The sequence below is a fragment of the Engystomops pustulosus genome, chromosome 1 (genome assembly GCF_040894005.1).
Source record: "Engystomops pustulosus chromosome 1, aEngPut4.maternal, whole genome shotgun sequence".
Lineage (NCBI taxonomy): Eukaryota > Metazoa > Chordata > Amphibia > Anura > Leptodactylidae > Engystomops > Engystomops pustulosus.
In genome coordinates this window covers 297,194,579-297,215,831 of record NC_092411.1, presented here as the reverse complement: position 1 = coordinate 297,215,831, position 21,253 = coordinate 297,194,579, and the positions used below count along the sequence as shown (strand labels likewise).

Below are 21,253 nucleotides of genomic sequence, written 5' to 3'. Positions count from 1 at the left end.
CAACATATATATATATATATATATATATATATATATACAAACACACCCCCAAATAAGAATATCCCATTCATCCCAGAGATCCATGTGCCTTCCTAGCTTATACCGATTCTGAAGGAGAGGATGGCCTGTTCCTCTATTTCTCCTCAGTGTTGATGAATGGCCCTCGAGAAGGTGCCCAGAACCACCAATGTGAACCTACCTCAGACTCAAAGTGATCCTTCTTGGACTCCACTGTGAAAATTCCGGAGTTTGTAGGCAGCTCAGGAATACTTTTTGAGCTGAAATTGACTTATTTTCTGTGGATCTGATAAATCTTATGGTGTCCCAAACTAATTTTTATGCTTACCACAGGGTACATCCACAAGTTTAGAGTTTATGAGGGAAGGGACACCAGAATTGACCCAAAAGAATGTACAACTGTTATATGTTTCAATGTGGAGGTCATGCTAAATCTTCCCTTCATTTTCACAAGGGCCACATTTTTGTCAAGAATTTATGCTATTTTGGTATTTTATTCTATAGCAATTTGTTATTTTGTTATTATTTTGTAATTCGGAATGACTGTGCCCTTAAAATGCTGACTAGTAAATGCATCTTATCTTGGAAAACATATAACAAATTCGGGTAGGAGGAGTAGATAAGAATATTTAAGGATAGCCTCACCCGTGGGTCAGTGTGAGTCCAGTCTGATCCAGCAGCACCAACAACAGCTCTGACATTAGAGATCCACAACCTATCACAGACATCTCCTACCACCGAGACCGGCTCCCAGGAACCAGACTAAGAAGCATAGAAGATCCAGAGGCACCATAAGGTGAGAGAACAACAAATCCTAAAATCACTGAGCAAAATGCAACATTTCCACCAATATTTCCTGTATATACTCAAGTATAAGCTGAGGTCATCAGCACAAAAAATGTGCTGAAAAAAAAAACGCAGCTTATACTCAAGTCTATAAAGAAAATGCAATTCCCCCACAGGTCCTCTTCTTCATTACTGCCGGTGGCCGTTCACAGGTCTTTGTCTGGTGGCGTGGTGCGCATGGACCTGTGACCGGTCACTGATAGTAATGGAAAAGAGGACATGTAGGGGGTGTCAGAAAGGTGAGTATATGGGGCCAGTGTGTATGGAGTATTGAGTTATTGAGTTTATGTACTAGGCATGCTAGGGGCTGGCTATATACTGGGGCATGTGCTGGCTATGTACAAGAGCCAGGGGGCTGACTACACACTGGGGGACATGCACTGGTTTGCTATATACTAGAAATCATGGGCTGGCTATATACTTGGGACATGGGCTGGCTATATACTGGGGGCATGGGCTGGCAGTCTATATATTAGGGGACATAGGCTTGGGGCATGGACTTGCTGGCTGTATACAGGGGGCACAAGTAGGTTGGCTATATTCTAGGGGGCATGTGCTGGCTGGCTATATACAGAGGTGCAGGGATCTGACTATATTCTGGAAGGTTTAGGATGGCTGGCTATCTACTAGGAAGCATGGTCTGGATAGCTAAATACTGGAGGGCATGGGCTGAGTTGCTATAAACTGGGGGATGAGCTGACTGGCCAGACTGGATCTTGGGGATGCTGTGGATGTTGTATATCTGGACTTTTCAAAGGCATTTGACACATGCTTTCTATCATCACCATAGACAGGGGACATCATCTACACCTAGAGGAGAGGAGGATCTACCATCACCATAGACAGGGGCCATCTCTACAACTAGAGGAGAGAAGGTTCTACCATCACCATAGACAGGGGCCATCCTCTACACCTAGAGAAGAGGAGGTTCTACCATCACCATATACAGGGGACATCCTCTACACATAGAGGAGAGGAGGTTCTAACATCACCATAGACAGGAGACATTCTCTACAACTAGATGAGAGGAGGTTCTAACATCACCATAGACAGGAGACATTCTCTACAACTAGAGAAGAGGAGGTTCTACCATCACCATAGACAGGGGAGAGGAGAGGCAGTTCTACCATCACCATAGACAGGGGCATCCTCTACACCTAAAGAAGAGGAGGTTCTACCATCACCATAGACAGGGGACATCCTCTACACCTAGAGAAGAGGAGGTTCTACCATCACCATAGACATGGGACATCCTCTACAACTAGAGGAGAGGAGGTTCTACCATCACCATATACAGGGGACATCCTCTACACCTAGAGGAGAGGAGGTTCTAACATCACCATAGACAGGAGGCATTCTCTACAACTAGAGGAGAGGAGGTTCTACCATCACCATAGACAGAGGACATACTCTACAACTAGATGAGAGGAGGTTCTAACATCACCATAGACAGGAGACATTCTCTACAACTAGAGGAGAGGAGGTTCTACCATCACCATAGACAGAGGACATACTCTACAACTAGAGAAGAGGAGGTTCTACCATCACCATAGACAGGGGGCATCCTCTACACCTAGAGGAGAGGCGGTTCTACCATCACCATAGACAGGGGCATCCTCTACACCTAAAGAAGAGGAGGTTCTACCATCACCATAGACAGGGGATAACCTATACACCTTGAGCAGAGGAGGTTCTACCATCACCATAGACAGGGGGCATCCTCTACACCTAGAGAAGAGGACGTTCTACCATCACCATAGACAGGGGAGAGGAGAGGCAGTCCTACCATCACCATAGACAGGGGCATCCTCTACACCTAGAGAAGAGGAGGTTCTACCATCACCATAGACAGGGGATAACATATACCCCTAGAGGAGAGGAGGTTCTACCATCACCATAGACAGGGGGCATCCTCTACACCTAGAGGAGAGGAGGTTCTACCATCAGCATAGACAGGGAGCATCCTCTACACCTAGAGGAGAGGAGGTTCTACCATCACCATAGACAGGAGGAATCCTCTACACCCAGAGGAGAGGAGGTTATACCATCACCATAGAGAGGGGGCATCCTCTACCCCTAGAGGAGAGGAGGTTCTACCATCACCATAGACAGGGGGCATCCTCTACACCTAGAGGAGAGGAGGTTCTACCATCAGCATAGACAGGGAGCATCCTCTACACCTAGAGGAGAGGAGGTTCTACCATCACCATAGACAGGAGGAATCCTCTACACCCAGAGGAGAGGAGGTTATACCATCACCATAGAGAGGGGGCATCCTCTACACCTAGAGGAGAGGTGGTTCTACCATCACCATAGACAGGGGCATCCTCTACACCTAGAGGTGAGGAGGTTCTACCATCACCATAGACAGGGGGCATCCTCTACACCCAGAGGAGAGGAGGTTCTACCATCACCATAGAGAGGGGGCATCCTCTACACCTAAAGGAGAGGTGGTTCTACCATCACCATAGACAGGGGCATCATCTACACATAGAGGAGAGGTGGTTCTACCATCGCCATAGACAAGGGCCATCCTCTACACCTAGATAAGAGGAGGTTCTACCATCACCATAGACAAGGGCCATCCTCTACAACTAGAGGAGAGGAGGTTCTACCATCACCATAGACAGAGGACATACTCTACAACTAGAGGAGAGGCGGTTCTACCATCACCATAGACAGAGGACATACTCTACAACTAGAGGAGAGGCGGTTCTACCATCACCATAGACAGGGGGCATCCTCTACACCTAGAGGAGAGGAGGTTCTACCATCACCATAGACAGGGGGCATCCTCTACACCTAGAAAAGAGGAGGTTCTACCATCACCATAGACAGGGGATAACCTATACCCCTAGAGGAGAGGAGGTTCTACCATCACCATAGACAAGGGGCATCCTCTACACCCAGAGGAGAGGAGGTTCTACCATCACCATAGAGAGGGGGCATCCTCTACACCTAGAGGAGAGGTGGTTCTACCATCACCATAGAGAGGGGGCATCCTCTACACCTAGAGGAGAGGCAGTTCTACCATAACCATAGACAGGGGCATCCTCTACACCTAGAGGAGAGAAGGTTCTACCATCACCATAGACAGGGGGCATCCTCTACACCCAGAGGAGAGGAGGTTCTACCATCACCATAGAGAGGGGGAATACTCTACTCCAAGAGGAGAGGTGGTTCTACCATCACCATAGAGAGGGGGCATCCTCTACACCTAGAAGAGAGGAAGTTCTACCATCACCATAGACAGGGGCATCCTCTACACCTAGAGGAGAGGAGGTTCTACCATCACCATAGACAGGGGCATCCTCTACACATAGAGGAGAGGAGGTTCTACCATCACCATAGACAAGGGCCATCCTCTACACCTAGATAAGAGGAGGTTCTACCATCACCATAGACAGGGGGCATCCTCTACACCTAGAGAAGAGGAGGTTCTACCATCACCATAGACAGGGGAGAGGAGAGGCAGTTCTACCATCACCATAGACAGGGGCATCCTCTACACCTAGAGGAGAGGAGGTTCTACCATCACCATAGACAGGGGCATCCTCTACACCTAGAAAAGAGGAGGTTCTACCATCACCATAGACAGGGGATAACCTATACCCCTAGAGGAGAGGAGGTTCTACCATCACCATAGACATGGGACATCCTCTACAACTAGAGGAGAGGAGGTTTTACCATCACCATAGACAGGGGGCATCCTCTACACCCAGAGGAGAGGAGGTTCTACCATCACCATAGAGAGGGGGCATCCTCTACACATAGAGGACAGGTGGTTCTACCATCAACATAGAGAGGGGGCATCCTCTACACCTAGAGGGGAGGAGGTTCTACCATCACCATAGACAGGGGCATCCTCTACACCTAGAGGAGAGGAGGTTCTACAATCACCATAGACAGGGGGCATCCTCTACACCTAGAGGAGAGGAGGTTCTACCATCACCATAGACAGGGGGCATCCTCTACACCCAGAGGAGAGGAGGTTCTACCATCACCATAGAGAGGGGGAATACTCTACACCAAGAGGAGAGGTGGTTCTACCATCACCATAGAGAGGGGGCATCCTCTACACCTAGAAGAGAGGAAGTTCTACCATCACCATAGACAGGGGCATCCTCTACACCTAGAGGAGAGGAGGTTCTACCATCACCATAGACAGGGGCATCCTCTACACATAGAGGAGAGGAGGTTCTACCATCACCATAGACAAGGGCCATCCTCTACACCTAGATAAGAGGAGGTTCTACCATCACCATAGACAGGGGGCATCCTCTACACCTAGAGAAGAGGAGGTTCTACCATCACCATAGACAGGGGAGAGGAGAGGCAGTTCTACCATCACCATAGACAGGGGCATCCTCTACACCTAGAGGAGAGGAGGTTCTACCATCACCATAGACAGGGGCATCCTCTACACCTAGAAAAGAGGAGGTTCTACCATCACCATAGACAGGGGATAACCTATACCCCTAGAGGAGAGGAGGTTCTACCATCACCATAGACATGGGACATCCTCTACAACTAGAGGAGAGGAGGTTTTACCATCACCATAGACAGGGGGCATCCTCTACACCCAGAGGAGAGGAGGTTCTACCATCACCATAGAGAGGGGGCATCCTCTACACATAGAGGACAGGTGGTTCTACCATCAACATAGAGAGGGGGCATCCTCTACACCTAGAGGGGAGGAGGTTCTACCATCACCATAGACAGGGGCATCCTCTACACCTAGAGGAGAGGAGGTTCTACAATCACCATAGACAGGGGGCATCCTCTACACCTAGAGGGGAGGAGGTTCTACCATCACCATAGACAGGGGGCATCCTCTACACCTAGAGGAGAGGAGGTTCTACCATCACCATACACAGGGGGCATCCTCCACACCTAGAGGAGAGGAGGTTCTACCATCACCATAGACATGGGACATCCTCTACAGCTAGAGGAGAGGAGGTTCTACCATCACCATAGACAGGGGACATACTCTACACCTAGAGGAGAGGAGGTTCTACCATCACCATAGACAGGGGCATCCTCTACACTCAGAGTAGAGGAAGTTCTATCATCAACATAGACAGGGGGCATCCTCTACACCTAGAGAAGTGGAGGTTCTACCATCACCATAGAGAGGGGATAACCTATACACCTAGAGGAGAGGCAGTTCTACCATCACCATAGACCGGGGCATCCTCTACACCTAGAGGAGAGGAGGTTCTACCATCACCATAGACAGGGGCATCCTCTACACCTAGAGGAGAGGAGGTTCTACCATCACCATAGACAGGAGGCATCCTCTACAACCAGAGGAGAGGAGGTTCTACCATCACCATAGATAGGGGGCATCCTCTACACCTAGAGGAGAGGAGGTTCTATTATCACCATAGACAGGGGATAACCTATACCCCTAGAGGAGAGGAGGTTCTACCATCACCATAGACAAGGGGCATCCTCTACACCTAGAGGAGAGGAGGTTCTACCATCACCATAGACAGGAGGCATCCTCTACAACCAGAGGAGAGGAGGTTCTACCATCACCATAGACAGGGGGCATCCTCTACACCTAGAGGAGAGGAGGTTCTACCATCACCATAGACAGGAGGCATCCTCTACAACCAGAGGAGAGGAGGTTCTACCATCACCATAGAGAGGGGGCATCCTCTACACCTAGAGGAGAGGAGGTTCTACCATCACCATAGAAAGGGGGCATCCTCTACACCTAGAGGAGAGGAGGTTCTTCCATCACCGTAGACAGGGGGCATCCTCTACAACTAGAGGAGAGGAGGCTCTACCATCTCCATAGACAGGGGGCATCCTCTACACCTAGAGGAGAGGAGGTTCTTCCATCACCGTAGACAGGGGGTATCCTCTACATCTAGAGGAGAGGAGGTTCTACCATCACCATAGACAGGGGGCATCCTCTACACCTAGAGGAGAGGAGGTTCTACCATCACCATAGACAGGGGCATCCTCTACACCTAGAGGAGAGGAGGCTCTATCATCACCATAGACAAAGCTATATCCTGGGGGGCAGGGAGCTGATTATATACTGGTGGGCTTGGGCTTGCTATATATTAGGAGGCATGAGATGGCTATATACTGGGGGCATGTGCTGACTGCCTATATACCTGGGACATGGTCTGGCTTTCGGCATGGACTGGCTGGCTATATACTGGTAGACTCCTCCTCCACCTCCTCCCATTATGGACAGTTTTCTCCTCCTTACATTGTGGCAGCTCTCCTCCTCCTCTTCCTTACATTGTTGCCCCTCTCCTCTTCCACTCTGGCTCTCTCCTCATCCCATCCACTTTGTGATCCCACTCCACCCCTTCTCCTCACATTTTGGCCTCTCCCCTACTTCTCTCCCTTACATTATGACCCCTCTTCCTCCTCTTCCTCACATTGTAACCCCTCTCCTCCTCCTCCACATTGGGGCACCACTGCTGACATAGCTGCCCCTCTCCTCCTTCTCTCTGTGTGGCTGCTCTCCTCCTCCATACATTGCGGCCTCACACCTCCTCCCCTTGCAGCCCACAATGTGGCTCCTTTACTTCCACTACACACATTGTGACCTCTCTGTTCACCCCTCACATTGTAGCCCACTCCTCACCCATCACAATGTGGCTCCTCACCTCCTCCTACTCACATTGTGACCCATATATATATATATATATATATATATATATATATATATATATATATATATTACAACTAAACACAAGGGGGCATAGTTATCATACGCTGCAATGCGATACATCAATACACTGAAGCCTCTTGATGTATCTGACAGGGTCTTAAGCAGAGTTTATTTCCATCGAAATAAACACAGGTGAAAAGTTGCCGGCTGCAGCGAGTGCGCGGTCATAGGGACAGCAACTTCCTGCGCCTGCCCAGTCCCGGCCAACCATGCACCAACGCAGAGGCCCTGATAAATGTGCCCCAAGAAGAGTGAAGAAATCAGGCAATGTCTGATTTTGAGGGTAACTGAGTATATGTGATGCTGGAGCTTTGGAGAATACTAGTTCTATTTGTCAGACATGATGTTATGCATGAAACAGAAAATTCACAGCATTTTATACACACTAGACAGTGATCATCAAAGGATATAAAAAAAAACTTTAAAACAACAAATTGATAAATACAGGGACATCTTATTTATGACAGGATGGTAATAAACAGACTAAAAACCTGTGAGGCGAGACAAGAGAGCCCTGGCTCTTATCTGCTTGTGGCCTCCAGGTCAGAGGTAGGAGGTCATGAAGCTGCATGACTTGTAAGTCCACTTTGTAAGGTGTTGAATCTCTGCATTAATTTATACCCCCATTCTTTGCTTTCCCTCTGTATCTGGTAATGTCCCATTAAATTGCTGATCCACAAATATTCCATAGTGTGGCCCTCCCTGAAGAAATGTGCAGCTACTGGGAGATCTTTCCTTTTTAAGGGCATATACCACCAGGATGAAGGACTGTATGCAAGTGAGTCTAAAGGGCTCCAGGCTACATAAATGTTAAAGGAGCCTAAAGCCCCTCAGGTCCATTTGCATACAGTTTTTCATCCTGGTGCTAGATGCCCTTTAATATCAGATCTGTGTGAGTTCATGCACTGATGGAGTCTCTGGCATGTTTCCCCCTACATAAAGGCCTGTGGTTGGACACTGTTCACACATGATAAGGTAAACCACATTGGAAGACCTGCAGGAAAATGTCCCCTTGAACAAAGTCACCTGTGCCAATGTTCCAACACGTTTGCAGGCGGGGTAAGGGACCACAAGTTGTTTCAGGTTTGGTGGGACTGGGAAAGGAGAGGGTGGACTGGGAATATTTCTTTTAGTCTTGTATCTTTATGAAGAACAGTTTGGAGTTCCCTAGCAATACAATGTAGGATCTCCAGCACCCCTGGTCAGAAATTCTCCCAGGTACATACAGGACAAGCTGTAGGCCACCGCCTAGACCAGTGATGGCGAACCTTTTCGGAGACAGAGCGCCCGAACTACAACCAAAATCCACTTATTTACCGTTAAGTGCCAATGTGGCATTTTAAGCAGTAACTTATTGCTACCTGTTCTTCCACTTCTTTCAATTGTATCGGCCGCCTGAGGCCCCCAAATACAGTAGAAAGAAGGAGGGCAAATTCACCACCATGGATGTGGAATGTCTGTACACTAAGATTCCCCACAATGATGGAATAGCAGCATGCCGGGCACACATGGAGAAGCACAACCTACCAGAAGAACTGATCACAGAACGTATACACTTTATGCTCATCCACAACTATTTCTCATTTGGAGAGCATCTGTATGTTATGGCCTCTGAGTCAGTGGGAGATGGTACTGAGTCTGCAGAAGATGGTACTAGCCGACACCTGGGACTGGAGTCTAAGTGGCACCTGGTCTTCACCAGAGCCCGCCGCAAATTGGGATGGTCTTGCTGCGGCAGGGAGCCACCAGGTCATTGCACAGGTGCAACCAGCCCACGGTGGCTGCCAAGGTAGTAATGCAGGACACAGTCTGTACCTGGGTTGACAGTGGGAGAACAGCACAGGAAGGCACACTAGGACTCACGTCAGGAATCTCAGGAGCTGGCACATGGATCAGGAACACAGGAACAGACTGGCAGATGGATCAGGAACACAGGATACACAGGAGGGCTTTCTCTTCAGGGAAAGGGCTTGAAAATCTGGTGGGGAATGATGGGAGCCGCCGGATTACATGCATTCCCGCAAGTGGCCAGCGCCAGTCACCTGTGCACTGGCCCTTTAAATCTTGAAGCACCACCGCACGTGCGGTCTATGGAGCGGTGCCACGCGGGGCCTAGTCTGGACGGGAGCGTGGAGAGGTAAGTCCATGGGAGCGGGGCTGGAGCAGTGGAGAGGGGCACCGGTGCACCTGTGACACTGTAACTACAGTGTATGGGAACATCAATAGATTCAAGGTGTGCACCACAGTATCCAAATCCCTGCTTCACTACCATGAGGTTTATAACAACATTCACCCCACCAATAATCTGAAATGAAGCTATTCCGATAATGACAGCTTCCACCCCAAACACACGAGACAATCGTTACAATCGTACCTGCTCAGTCAATAGATGTCTGTGTATAAACCATTCTGTTGTTATAAAGTGTTTTTTTTAATATTCTTTGATGATCACTGCCGGGTGTATATACAATGAAAATTCAGTTTCATACTTAACCTCATGTCTGATGACGAGAACTAGTAATCTCGAAAGCTCCACCATCTAATATACTCAGTTAGCCTCAAAAACGTATCGCCTGATGTCGTCACTCGTCTTCTGCTCTCCATGGATAACACGGTACAAGTCTACTCTACCGATAGCTAAATGCATATATCTGTCGCTTTCTTCATACGTTGTACATTTTGGTAGCTGCCTGATCATGAGATAACTGTTTGGGTGGCCTCGGGCCTCCAGAGCCTCGGGTCATCCCGATCCTCGGGAATATATTCTATTACGCTCCTGAGTGCGCAGAATATCCAGTGTTTGTTATGAAGTTATAAGCGTTTTCTGATTGTTTACCCTCGGGTGTTGATTTGTGAAATATTGTTGACAAGTCCTCATGGTCTCCTAAATATTCTGTGTATCAGAATAATGTCTGAGATGTGGCTTCAGCCATTGAAGTCGCCCTGATTATTCTCATATAGTCAATCTCTCTGCGGCTATATATACATAAAACAACCATTGAGGTCACAATGAGGAAGGATGAGCCCAATATATGAGGTCATGTGTGAGTCCTGATGGTCTCCTAATTATTCTGTGTTACAGGGAAACTTCACTACTTCACATCCACAACATCCAGAGTCACCGCTTCTCCAGATCATCAAGTGTTCTTCCCCATAGACTACAAGGCACAAATGGATCAGCCAGGTGAGATCATGTTCTACTGCAATGACATCTCATCATGAGTGGTGTTTCCTCTAATTCCTGTCCCTTTGGGGTACTAAAATCTTTAATTGTGGCTACTCGGGGGTGTAGCTACCGGGGAACAAGGGGGCTGGAGGCACCAGGGCCATGACTTTGGGTTGACCCAATCCCCAGCTTTCAACTCTTCTTCCCTAGGACAAAGATAGAGTTGAATTGTGTGTCTCTAGTACAAGGAGTGGGTCCTCTCCTTGCATCCTGCACTGTTACATGGTGGCTTCCATACTCTGTAGCTGCCGGTTCTATCCTCTGCACTACAGAGCCCAGCAGAGCTGTGCAGGGGTGAAGTGACACCTAGCACTGAGCATATGCCAATGAGTGCTGGGCTTCTCTGAGCTTCGCCCATGAGTTGGCAGCATATTAGATCTGTATGCTCTGTATGGTGATATCTGTGTCCTACAGACAGCAATCACTCCTGGAGACCCCAGGGAATGAAGGAGGAGGACATTTGCAACATCCCCCACCGGGCCTAGCCTTTTCTTGGGGCCTGGAGACAGCCGGGGCCCACAGTACCTGAGTGGCTGGCGGTTGCGGCCTAGGCAGGCTAGTGTCACGGTGCTTGGTATGGGGACCGGAGAGCTGTCCTACAGCCTGGCAGGTCTCCAGCAGGGGGTGTTGGCAAGAAATGATGAGGGAGAGGCTGCTAGAGTAGTTCTCCCTGGGGCAACCCTTTGGGGTCTGGAGTATGAGTCCCTGTGTGGTGGACAGGGTCCCATGATGGTGGCAGCCGTAGTAGCAGGGACCAGACGGAGGCAGACGTTGAACAAAAATAGTTTACAGTTCTTTATTGGAACCGCCAGGAACAGTAGCAACGTGCCTTGCCAAATGGTAGAATGCTGGGGATGCAGTTGGAAGGAGCCACAGGGGTAGATCACCAGCCTGGATGCAAGGGCAGGCTGGGAGGTAGCTGTGTCCTAGTAGGATGCTTCAGCTTCTCACCAACTGGTCTGATCTGGTCTGGTGTACTGGCTGCACTGTACTCAGTCTGAGCTAGACTGGAACTGAGCTCTCTTCAGACTCCCTGGTCCGACTGAACTCTGGAACTTTCGTGACCAGGGGTTTTATTACTCCCACTGGTCAGGTGGTGGTTACTCCTCCAATCACATCCCAGCTTACAGATACAAGATTAGAACACAGGTGATTGGCTAACACATATTACATCACATTTAACAATTAACTCCTGTCTTCCCAGGCAGGATCTACCGCTGCAGTGTTCCCCTGTGTTATGTGATGACCTGCTGTGGGGTTGATCAGACCCTACACCGGCTGCAAGCTACATGGTGGGACGTATTCGCAACAACTCCTCTGCCTTGCATCGGCAGGGGTGTTGCACATTCCAAAAAAGACTGGTGAGGAGATGACTTGTCTTGTGAGGGGGGACATTTCAATTATTAAGAGAGTTAAAGTGGTCCCATGTCTTTTAATTGAGGGGGGGGGGAAATCCTGAGACAAACTAAAGTTTTGCATATGCCTGCTCGCTGTCATGGCATAAGTGTCCCTGCGATCCCGTGGTCCTCCCTGTGCCCCCGCAGCTAGCCACCTCGGTAACTTACATTCCCTGGCTCCAGCTGTGGTCTCCGCAGCTCCCATTAAGATTTAAAGGCGCTGGCTGGCTGCCTGCCCTGATAAATTTCCAGCCCCTGGGAGAAAGCTGTGTTCCTTGCCTTGTGCGTTTAGACTGATTTCCCGTTGTGCCCTCGATTCCGTTCCTGAATCTAATCCCAATCCCGTGCTGCCTATCCTGACCTAGCACTACGTTCCCGACTCTGATCCTGTGCTGCTTGTCTCGACCTCCTACCTGTCCCCGACCACGAGTCTGTACTACGCCTTGGCCTCCACTGCGGACAAATTTGCGCCTGTGCAATGACCTGGTGCTACCACTCCGCAACAAGTCCAACCCGCTGTGCAGCGGGCTCTAGTGAAAACCAGGTACCACTTACACTCCGGTCCCAGATGTCGGCTTACATCATCATCCGTCGTGATCCAGTGGGTGCCTGACAGTCACCTCCTTATATTTGTGTGATTTGTGGCTAATATTTTAGCCTATTTTTCAATTCAAGAGAAACTCCAGCATGAAGTGATGACCATATAACATACGGACACCCGAGTCAAGATGAAATAAAAAGTTAGCACCCCATAGATGGCGGAAATCAGAAGAGCATAAAGTAAACAGTAGTTGGGTGCCCATTATTAGACATGGGGCAGTCAGCCGCATACCCCTGATGACGCCAGGTGAAACATGTCAGGTGGGCCTGGCTGAACTGTGTCAAAATTTTTAATGAGCAGTAGACGGTGATCTGTAACTCGAATGAAATCTAGGGACTGTTAGAGAAAAATGAAGCATTTCAGACTCTGCTGACCTACAGGGACTATTAGGGTAGATTCTATCCGCAAGTCCTTTTTCATAATGTACGTTTGTCAAGTAGGGGGGAACTGATCGATCCCCCGAGACTATATTATCCTCTTGCTTAAAGGATATGAATGAATATTTAGGAGTTTGGACACTGCCTGCTTGTGTTTTTAACATACAAACTCCACTGATAAAGGTGACATGTTATTATTTGTTTCTGCCCTGGTGGATAAAAAGGCTTTTTGGTCGCTAGCCGTGCGACTATTGGAAAAATAATAGATTCTAAAAATAGGCCCTGGGCTCAAAGGTGAAAACTGGCTTTGGAGTCGGGGGGTTAATGAAATGCTCAGTATTTATCTACAGCAATGCTCTCCCTTTACTTCCTTCCAGATAACCTCCTGCTAACCGTTGCCAGTAAAGATGCCACGCTGAGAGTCGCTCTGCCACCAGCGAATCTTATGGACAACTATTACGATCGGGCAGCGACTTTAGGAAAACTTGACATTGTCGGCCATGTTCTGTGCAGCCCACAGGGGGAGCTGTTCTGTGTCCGAGGGGAGGATCTCTACCGGGGCCCGATGCCGACAAAGAAAGATGGAGATTGGTTTTCTACGGCCAGAAGAGTGGGGAAGAGTAACTGGAGCCATTTTGAAATTCTTTTCTTTCATCCAAATGGAGAATTGTACGCTACAACCAAAAGTAAAGAGTTCTACAAAGGTCCACAGCCCGACAACGAGTATGTACCCTGGGAGTACGGACAAGCCACCAAGATTGGGTCATTTGGTGAATATATACTTTACAGTGTTTTCTATCAAGTCTCCTCTGTGAATGTGTATGTGTGTATTACATGTGTGTGTGTGTATGTGTGTATTACATGTGTGTGTGTATGTGTGTACTACATATGTGTGTGTATGTGTGTATTACATGTGTGTGTGTGTGTGTGTGTGTGTATGTGTGTATTACATGTGTGTGTGTGTGTGTGTGTGTGTATGTGTGTATTACATGTGTGTGTGTGTGTATGTGTGTATTACATGTGTGTGTGTGTATGTGTGTATTACATGTGTGTGTGTGTGTGTATGTGTGTATTACATGTGTGTGTGTGTATGTGTGTATTACGTGTGTGTGTGTATGTGTGTATTACATGTGTGTGTGTGTGTATGTGTGTATTACATGTGTGTGTGTGTGTATGTGTGTATTACATGTGTGTGTGTGTGTATGTGTGTATTACATGTGTGTGTGTGTATGTGTGTATTACATGTGTGTGTGTATGTGTGTATTACATGTGTGTGTGTGTGTGTGTATTACATGTGTGTGTGTATGTGTGTACTACATATGTGTGTGTGTATGTGTGTACTACATATGTGTGTGTATGTGTGTACTACATATGTGTGTGTGTACTACATATGTTTGTGTATGTGTGTACTACATATGTGTGTGTATGTGTGTACTACATATGTGTATGTGTGTACTACAAATGTATGTGTATGTGTGTACTACATATGTTCCCTGTTGCCTGTCTTGACCTTCAGCTATGTCCCCAACTCCGATCCTGTACCGCCCGTCTTGACCTCGATTCTTCCTGCTGATTCTGTACCTTGCCTTGGCCACTACAGAAAGCAAGTCACGCCTGTAGAGCGACCTGGTGGTATCCCGCCACAGCAAGTCCAACCCGCTTTGTGGTGGGCTCTGGTGAATACCGGGTGCCACTTAGACTCTGCTCCCAGGTGTCGGCTTACTCCATTGCTCGTGGAGGTTCAGTGGGTCCCCCACCACCAATCCTGATGCTCTTCTTGCATCACTTGTACACGATTGTACATAAACCCTGCCGATGATGACCATATCCATATGGTCATACACTTAAGTAAACACATTAATTTGTTTTATTCTGACAGGTTGGGACAACTTTGAAACCTTGTTCTTTGATCCAGACGGTGTCCTGTACGCAGTGACCAAAACAGACAAACTTGTGAAAGGAAAACCGCCAACCGGCCCAGATTACGACTGGACTCAAAATAACTCGCTGGTTGGAGAAACCGGATGGCTCAAGCTCTGCCATTTTATATCATTTGCTCCTGATGGGAAACTGTGGAGTGTGGATAAAGAGAATGGGAACATCTACAGAGGATCCATCCCGGAGGACGGGAGATATTTTGATTCGGCTGAGCACTTGGGACATGACTATCATCTCTTTCGCTTCCTTTCTTTTACTCCAGATAAGACAATCCGTAACATTATCAGCTTTGAGTTTCTTCCTGAAGAAGGGAAAAGAACTTCTGAGAGCGCAGAAGTGATCGAGGAGAGGATCTACGATAACCGAGGGAGCAGCGTCCCATTAGACCACACCTTCACGTGAGTAATACAAAGTCTATGCAAAATGTATCAACCCCAGACTGACCCCAGGGTAAGGGCAATATGTCAGGGAGTTTTCTCCATCAGACGCCTTCAACCTAAATTCTGATCACTCTGACACCGATAGATGAGAAAATATCATGTGGAACCTCTTCTATATTTATATGAAATGGGGAAAGTTCTGCCTCATTGTCCTCTTATATTCAGTAGAAATGTAGCAAAGAAGAACGTGACTCGTGGTTCATGTCCAGTTCTAAGTTCGTGGACAATGCCCCTTCACATGAGTATTTTTTTGAAATGCAGGACTTTCATTCCACAATAGTCCATTGTATTCATCGGGTTGGGTCAGACTCCATGCACACACAACTGTATGAAAAGCGCTCAATAGCGTCTAAGGAGACGCATCAAAAATGCATCAAACTCTGAGCTACATGCAAGTGCAATGTGTTATGGAACCAAACAAACTGTGACCAAAAACTGATTGAACTCAATGGGGGACATTTACTTACCCGGCCACAGGAGTTCCCAAGTTTCTGATGATCATGCACTCCGGCGCGAATCCCAAAGATTGTGCGCCCGATTTCCTGCATGTGTCGCTTCCCCGCTCAGGTCCGCCGGAGTTCACCATCTTCCTTCCGATGTATGTAAGTGCTTGGATTGCGACACAATTTTTAAGTTAAAAACCGCGGGTTGTCCAAATCTGTTGGATCGTTCCACAGCCACCCCCTGATTTGTGTCCAGGGGGCCCAATCCCCAAAAAGTCGGAAAACCTGATGGAAACACGGCCGCGGAACCCTTATTAAATAAGCCCCATTTGGCCCCCTTGAAATGTCACATTTCAGGCTTCAAACTGTAATTGAATTTAATAAAATTGTAAATTTTTTTAGGTAAGAGATCAACTACAAGTGGGACACAAAGGAAGTGGAATGACATTTATTGGATATTTTAAGATTTTGTAAAAAAAAAATAATGAACTGAATATTGGGACATGTAATATTTTTCAGTGCAGCAAACTCCCTCCAGAAGTTCAGTCTCAGGTCTCTAACTGATCCAATGTTGTCCTCAATGACTGCTGATGATGGATATAATCCCCTGTGTAATCAGGTTGCCAGGTGATATCTCAGGTTCTGCATCATGAAGGTTCCACGAGGCCGAGGTCCAGGAACGTCCCGAGAAGCCGCATGCAAGTGCCATATTGTACTGGAAGAAGCATCAGACCCCGGCAATCTACTGAGACCCGGCGCCCCTCTAACCTTCATCTCACACCAGGAGAAGACTCATCAGAGACACCGCCAAGATCCTGATCCTGATCCCTCTGGATGATCTGCAGAGACCTGGAGCCGAGGGGGAGAGACCGGCCATAGCACAACAATCAGTCACTGCACAAATCTGCTCTTTATGGAAGAGGCAAGAAGAAGCCACCGGGAAGACACCAAACATGTGGAAGAAGGAGCCTGCTCAGAGGAACCACAATCCAACGATATGCAATACAGCTGCTGCAGAAAACCTCTTGGATTCTAGAAAAGACCTGAGACTGGGACAGAGATTTATCCTCCAACAAGACAAAGATCTGAAGCATAAAGCAAAATCTACACTGGAAGGTCCACAAATATCCGTCTCCAGGTGATAGAACGGCCGAGTCACATCCAGACCCGAATCCAATGGAAAATCTGAGGAAAGAGCCGGAACCTGCTGCTCACAGACGCTTCATCCAACCTCCCGGAGCTCCGGCTCTTCTCCAGGGAAGAACGGGAAGAACTTCAGTCTCTCCATGTGCAGGACTGATAGAGACCTGATACCCCGAGCGCCTACAGCTGCGACCACAGCAACAGGGGGCGCTACAGAGTATTAACCTAAGGGGCCGGATAATATTACACCCCCAACTTATCAGTTTATTATTTTTTTTACAAAAGTTTAAAATTTCCAATAAATTTTACTCCAATAAATTACAATTTTATATCTTTATGTTTGAAGCCTCAAATGTGGCAAAAGGTAGTAAAATTCAAAATTCGCAAGGCAATAGTTCAGCTCCGCTTTCTTGATATGTAAAGTGACGCCTCCTGTCTGCTACCTCATCAGGTTTAGATTTCTGACCATAAAATGGCCGTAGATGGTCATGTGATCTCTATCTGTCCATTAGCAATCGTATGAAAGCGGAGCAGAACTAGTAATAGATGTATATTGGTAAATTACCTAATATCCTGCCCCCCACACTTTCACACATCACAAAAACATAAAAACATGAGGTAAAGTGGCCAACCCCTTTTAGATATCAATTGTTAATTTTATTGTACGGGCAGAACAATCAGATGTTCCATTTATTCAAGAATTCTGCATTTTTTTGTAACCCCTGAGCAGGAATTTCCCCCTACAAATAATAAATGTGCTCATTTCAGCTGCAGAAGGTGTAGTGCGGTCTCTCCAGTATTTGGTTATTTGTATTCGTACTTCGGCAGGTTTGATAAGGCGGTGAAGATCTCCAGCTCCTTCTCCCAGGACCATGGATTCACAGTTGAAGCTGGTTTAGAAGTCAAGTTTACGGCCGGGATACCATTTTTTGCAGAGACAGAGGCAACTGTGAAGATAAGTGCAAGCACCACACACACCTGGAGCTTCACCGAGACCAACGAGACCGAGGTAAGTGACGATTATGAGAGAAGTGGAATCGTGAAAGGGCCATTACCATGAGAAGGATTAGTCCTAGGTGCCTCCTGGTTCATGATGATTTCTCACAAAGTGTTATATTTGTTTCCCACTTTCAAAACAAACAGAACGAAGCCCATATTGTGCTGCACATATTATGAAGCTACTTTTCAGAAATCTTCCTCAGCAGCATAGAAGTAGGAGGAGTCTAACCGTTTTCCTATCTACTGCGTACAGCCCTTATTTCCACATCCAATGAGATTCCAACAAGTAAATCCATTAGAGCCGCAGTCATAAGGATATACATGTATATAGAGACATAGCCTGGCAGCCTTCATCACATGGAGGAGAAGAGACTCATGCTGAAATAATTACATGAAGTCTGTGCTGTGTAAACAATAAGGGTTAACAGATTTCCTGATGTATGGAAGTGTCCAGAGACCAGTGGCGGGGATGGGGGGGGGGGGGCAGTGGAGTGACATTGTCTGTGGTGCAGCCAAATATGTGAGACATAAAAAGTTGTAGAGGATCACAAACTTGATGGAGAGACTGATAGGGAACAGGGGAGACCTTCTAGAACCCAAATTCTTTTTGAGGCAATTTCTGAATCCACAGACAAAATGCCCTAGAGGAGGGAGAAGGCTCCATGTGATGCTACTCTCTGTGCAGTATCACATGGTCACCACCTTTGTCCCAGGGAGAAGCAGCCCCTTCCATCAAGCTGAACCAAATTCAGCAAAACCCAAATTTTAAAAACCTGTCCAGTAACACTGGTACCGATCATGGTAATTACTGGCAAGGAGGATACAGCAGAAACTTGACCTGAACCTCTAAGTTTGGGGTTGGTCCAGTGGACACAACCCCCCAAGTTTGTTACGAACCCATACTTTGTGGTTCAGGTCTGCTCAACGCTACTTATAAGTTGTCAGTTGTTTTTGCCAGTGATAGATGAGATGTTACTGGATGAATTATAGAACATTTCTGACCCTTTTTCCTTATACAGGTGAAATTTTCCTCAAGCTCAAATGTGGAGGTCCCTCCGGGTAAAGCCATACGGGTGGTGGCCTCGGTGGTGAAGGCCGATCTCAATGTGCCGTATCGGGCCAGAGTCAAGACCATCTTTGGCTCTGAGACAGAAGTTGGAGGCACCTGGGATGGAGCTGACGTTTATAATCTAAAAGTTACACAAGATGATTACAAATTCTGACAATTGTTCCAAGTAAAGGAATGATTCCCGTGTGAAAGCTTAAGATTCTGCGCCATGAAAAATAATCTATACCGATAATGATAAAGCAAAAATGATTGTTTAGCTTCTGTCAATGAAACTATTCTGCAACAACAGCAAAAAAATTACAATTGGCATCTTGGCTTCGCTTGCTATATGATAACCCAGTGGGTAACTTAAAATCAGGCACCACCAGACCCTCCCTGATCGCGGTGTCAGCAGCCCTGTCGGCCGTGACCATTGAGGTGGAGGAGGCCACAGGATCAGACCTCAAAAAACCTTCAAAGTCAGTTTGTTTGCTCACAACTATTTATTGTCTGCCACACAACCCTGGACACCCGCCCTTGTCTGACCCTCCCACCACCTATGGCTCCCTATCGGGTCAAGTCTGAATCCCTCTTACTCCATACACCCACTGATGATAAAAATGACAGAATTTAGATTCCAACTCCTTTATATTATCTTACTTACTTGGGCCGTCATCTTCAGTTTCACCAGTTGGGGCACAATTCATAGAAAACAGACAGAAATTGTGCCTATTTCCCCCCCTCAAGCCACCTCCACGATAAATAGGGAGTGGATGGGTTGTGAAGGGGGTCACGCTGGCGCAGTGTAGCGCTGTAGCCCATCAGGATTTCTCTGGAGGCCAGAGCCTTGTGATAAACCCGCCAGGGCTGGGAGCTACATGATACGCTGGGGCACTCAACCCGGGCATATAATAAATGGGCCCTGTCATTTCTATCCACATGGAACTTTATCCCACAAGAAATTTACTTAATAAATGGTCTAAACCCACCTGTAGTGACTAGGGAGAGTCCATTCGGTGAAGAGGATCTAGATACCTTTTCTGGTCACTTACTATCCCCGTACTTGTAGAACCTTTAACCGTATGGTCGTTTCTGTTCTGTGTATACGGCTGTATTCTGGCCATAAATATGGGATGTATTGCAACCATATGGCACCGTATCCGTAAAATAGAGTGGGCTGGCAAATGATGGATGGCTGACTATTGGCTGGCTGACAGAACGCCCCTCCCACTGGTTCTGGATACTGCACTTATATACGGCAGCATACAGGGCATCGCCGTATGCAGCATGTATTTAGTCCATATTTTATATGTTCCCGTTGACTTCTATGGGGCGTACGGAACAGAAATAGGGTGGTAAATAGGACATGCTCTATATGTTTATACGGTGTGGTGGACAATACGTCCAGGTACATGGATGGCCATATTGCCCATTGGGGTCGTATTAACCTCATTATACTTTATGGTAGAATTGAGATGCGCAGGTCCGATACCTTCTCATTCTTTGAAAGCCTCTGGGAGCCCTGGAATGACCTTTGTCCTATCTAATGACCCCGGAGGGCGCTGACCCTTTACCCTTAGGTGTTTACCTCAGATTTATGGCTAGTGCTGATACATGACCTGCGCTCCATGGACTCATCGTCCTACTTTCCATTGCTGTGTGATGTGATTGATGGCTGCGTCCCTAATACCCCCTCTCCTAACCCCATTATTTTTATCTTTGCTTTCCCTTTTCCCCCGGTTGCTGTTTTTATACGCCCCCTGTGTGCGGAATCTTTGGCGTTTTTGCATTCTTCTTATTTTTGATTTCTCTAAATAAACATTTGTTGAAAATGAAAAATTAAAGTTGGGCCATTATTTTTTAGAATTTCGCTGACTTGGAGTATAACAGGATAAAGAATTTCTATAATACATGTATCTAATAAATCTAAACATTAGCTGCACCTTCTGTATTACAATGATTTCATTATGAATATTAACGCGCTGGATGTTCTATCCTTCCCAACCCGGATCCATTTATTCTATGATATTTCGCTATGTGCCTTACTGACGCCTTGTGGCCACTGTGAGTTATCGGC

At 47.2% G+C, this 21,253-nt stretch overlaps 2 protein-coding genes across 2 annotated transcripts in view; one reads left to right on the top strand and one right to left on the bottom strand.

The window, feature by feature from the left end:
- The window catches only part of LOC140084121 (uncharacterized), an 88,415-nt gene that overhangs the window by 47,542 nt on the left and 19,620 nt on the right, over positions 1-21,253 (bottom strand). The window lies entirely within an intron of this gene.
- On the top strand, positions 690-21,021 carry LOC140084105 (uncharacterized). The gene is made up of 6 exons (XM_072126427.1): positions 690-814; positions 10,647-10,748; positions 13,543-13,935; positions 15,045-15,501; positions 17,958-18,138; positions 19,148-21,021. The coding sequence occupies exons 2-6, from the start codon at positions 10,736-10,738 to the stop codon at positions 19,349-19,351; spliced, it is 1,248 nt and encodes a 415-aa protein (XP_071982528.1). The 5' UTR covers positions 690-814; positions 10,647-10,735; the 3' UTR covers positions 19,352-21,021.

Coding starts and splice junctions, on each gene's coding strand:
- LOC140084105 (XM_072126427.1), top strand. Junction 13,936..15,044: donor CACCAAGATTGGGTCATTTG/GTGAATATATAC, acceptor TTATTCTGACAG/GTTGGGACAACTTTGAAACC. Junction 15,502..17,957: donor CCATTAGACCACACCTTCAC/GTGAGTAATACA, acceptor GTACTTCGGCAG/GTTTGATAAGGCGGTGAAGA.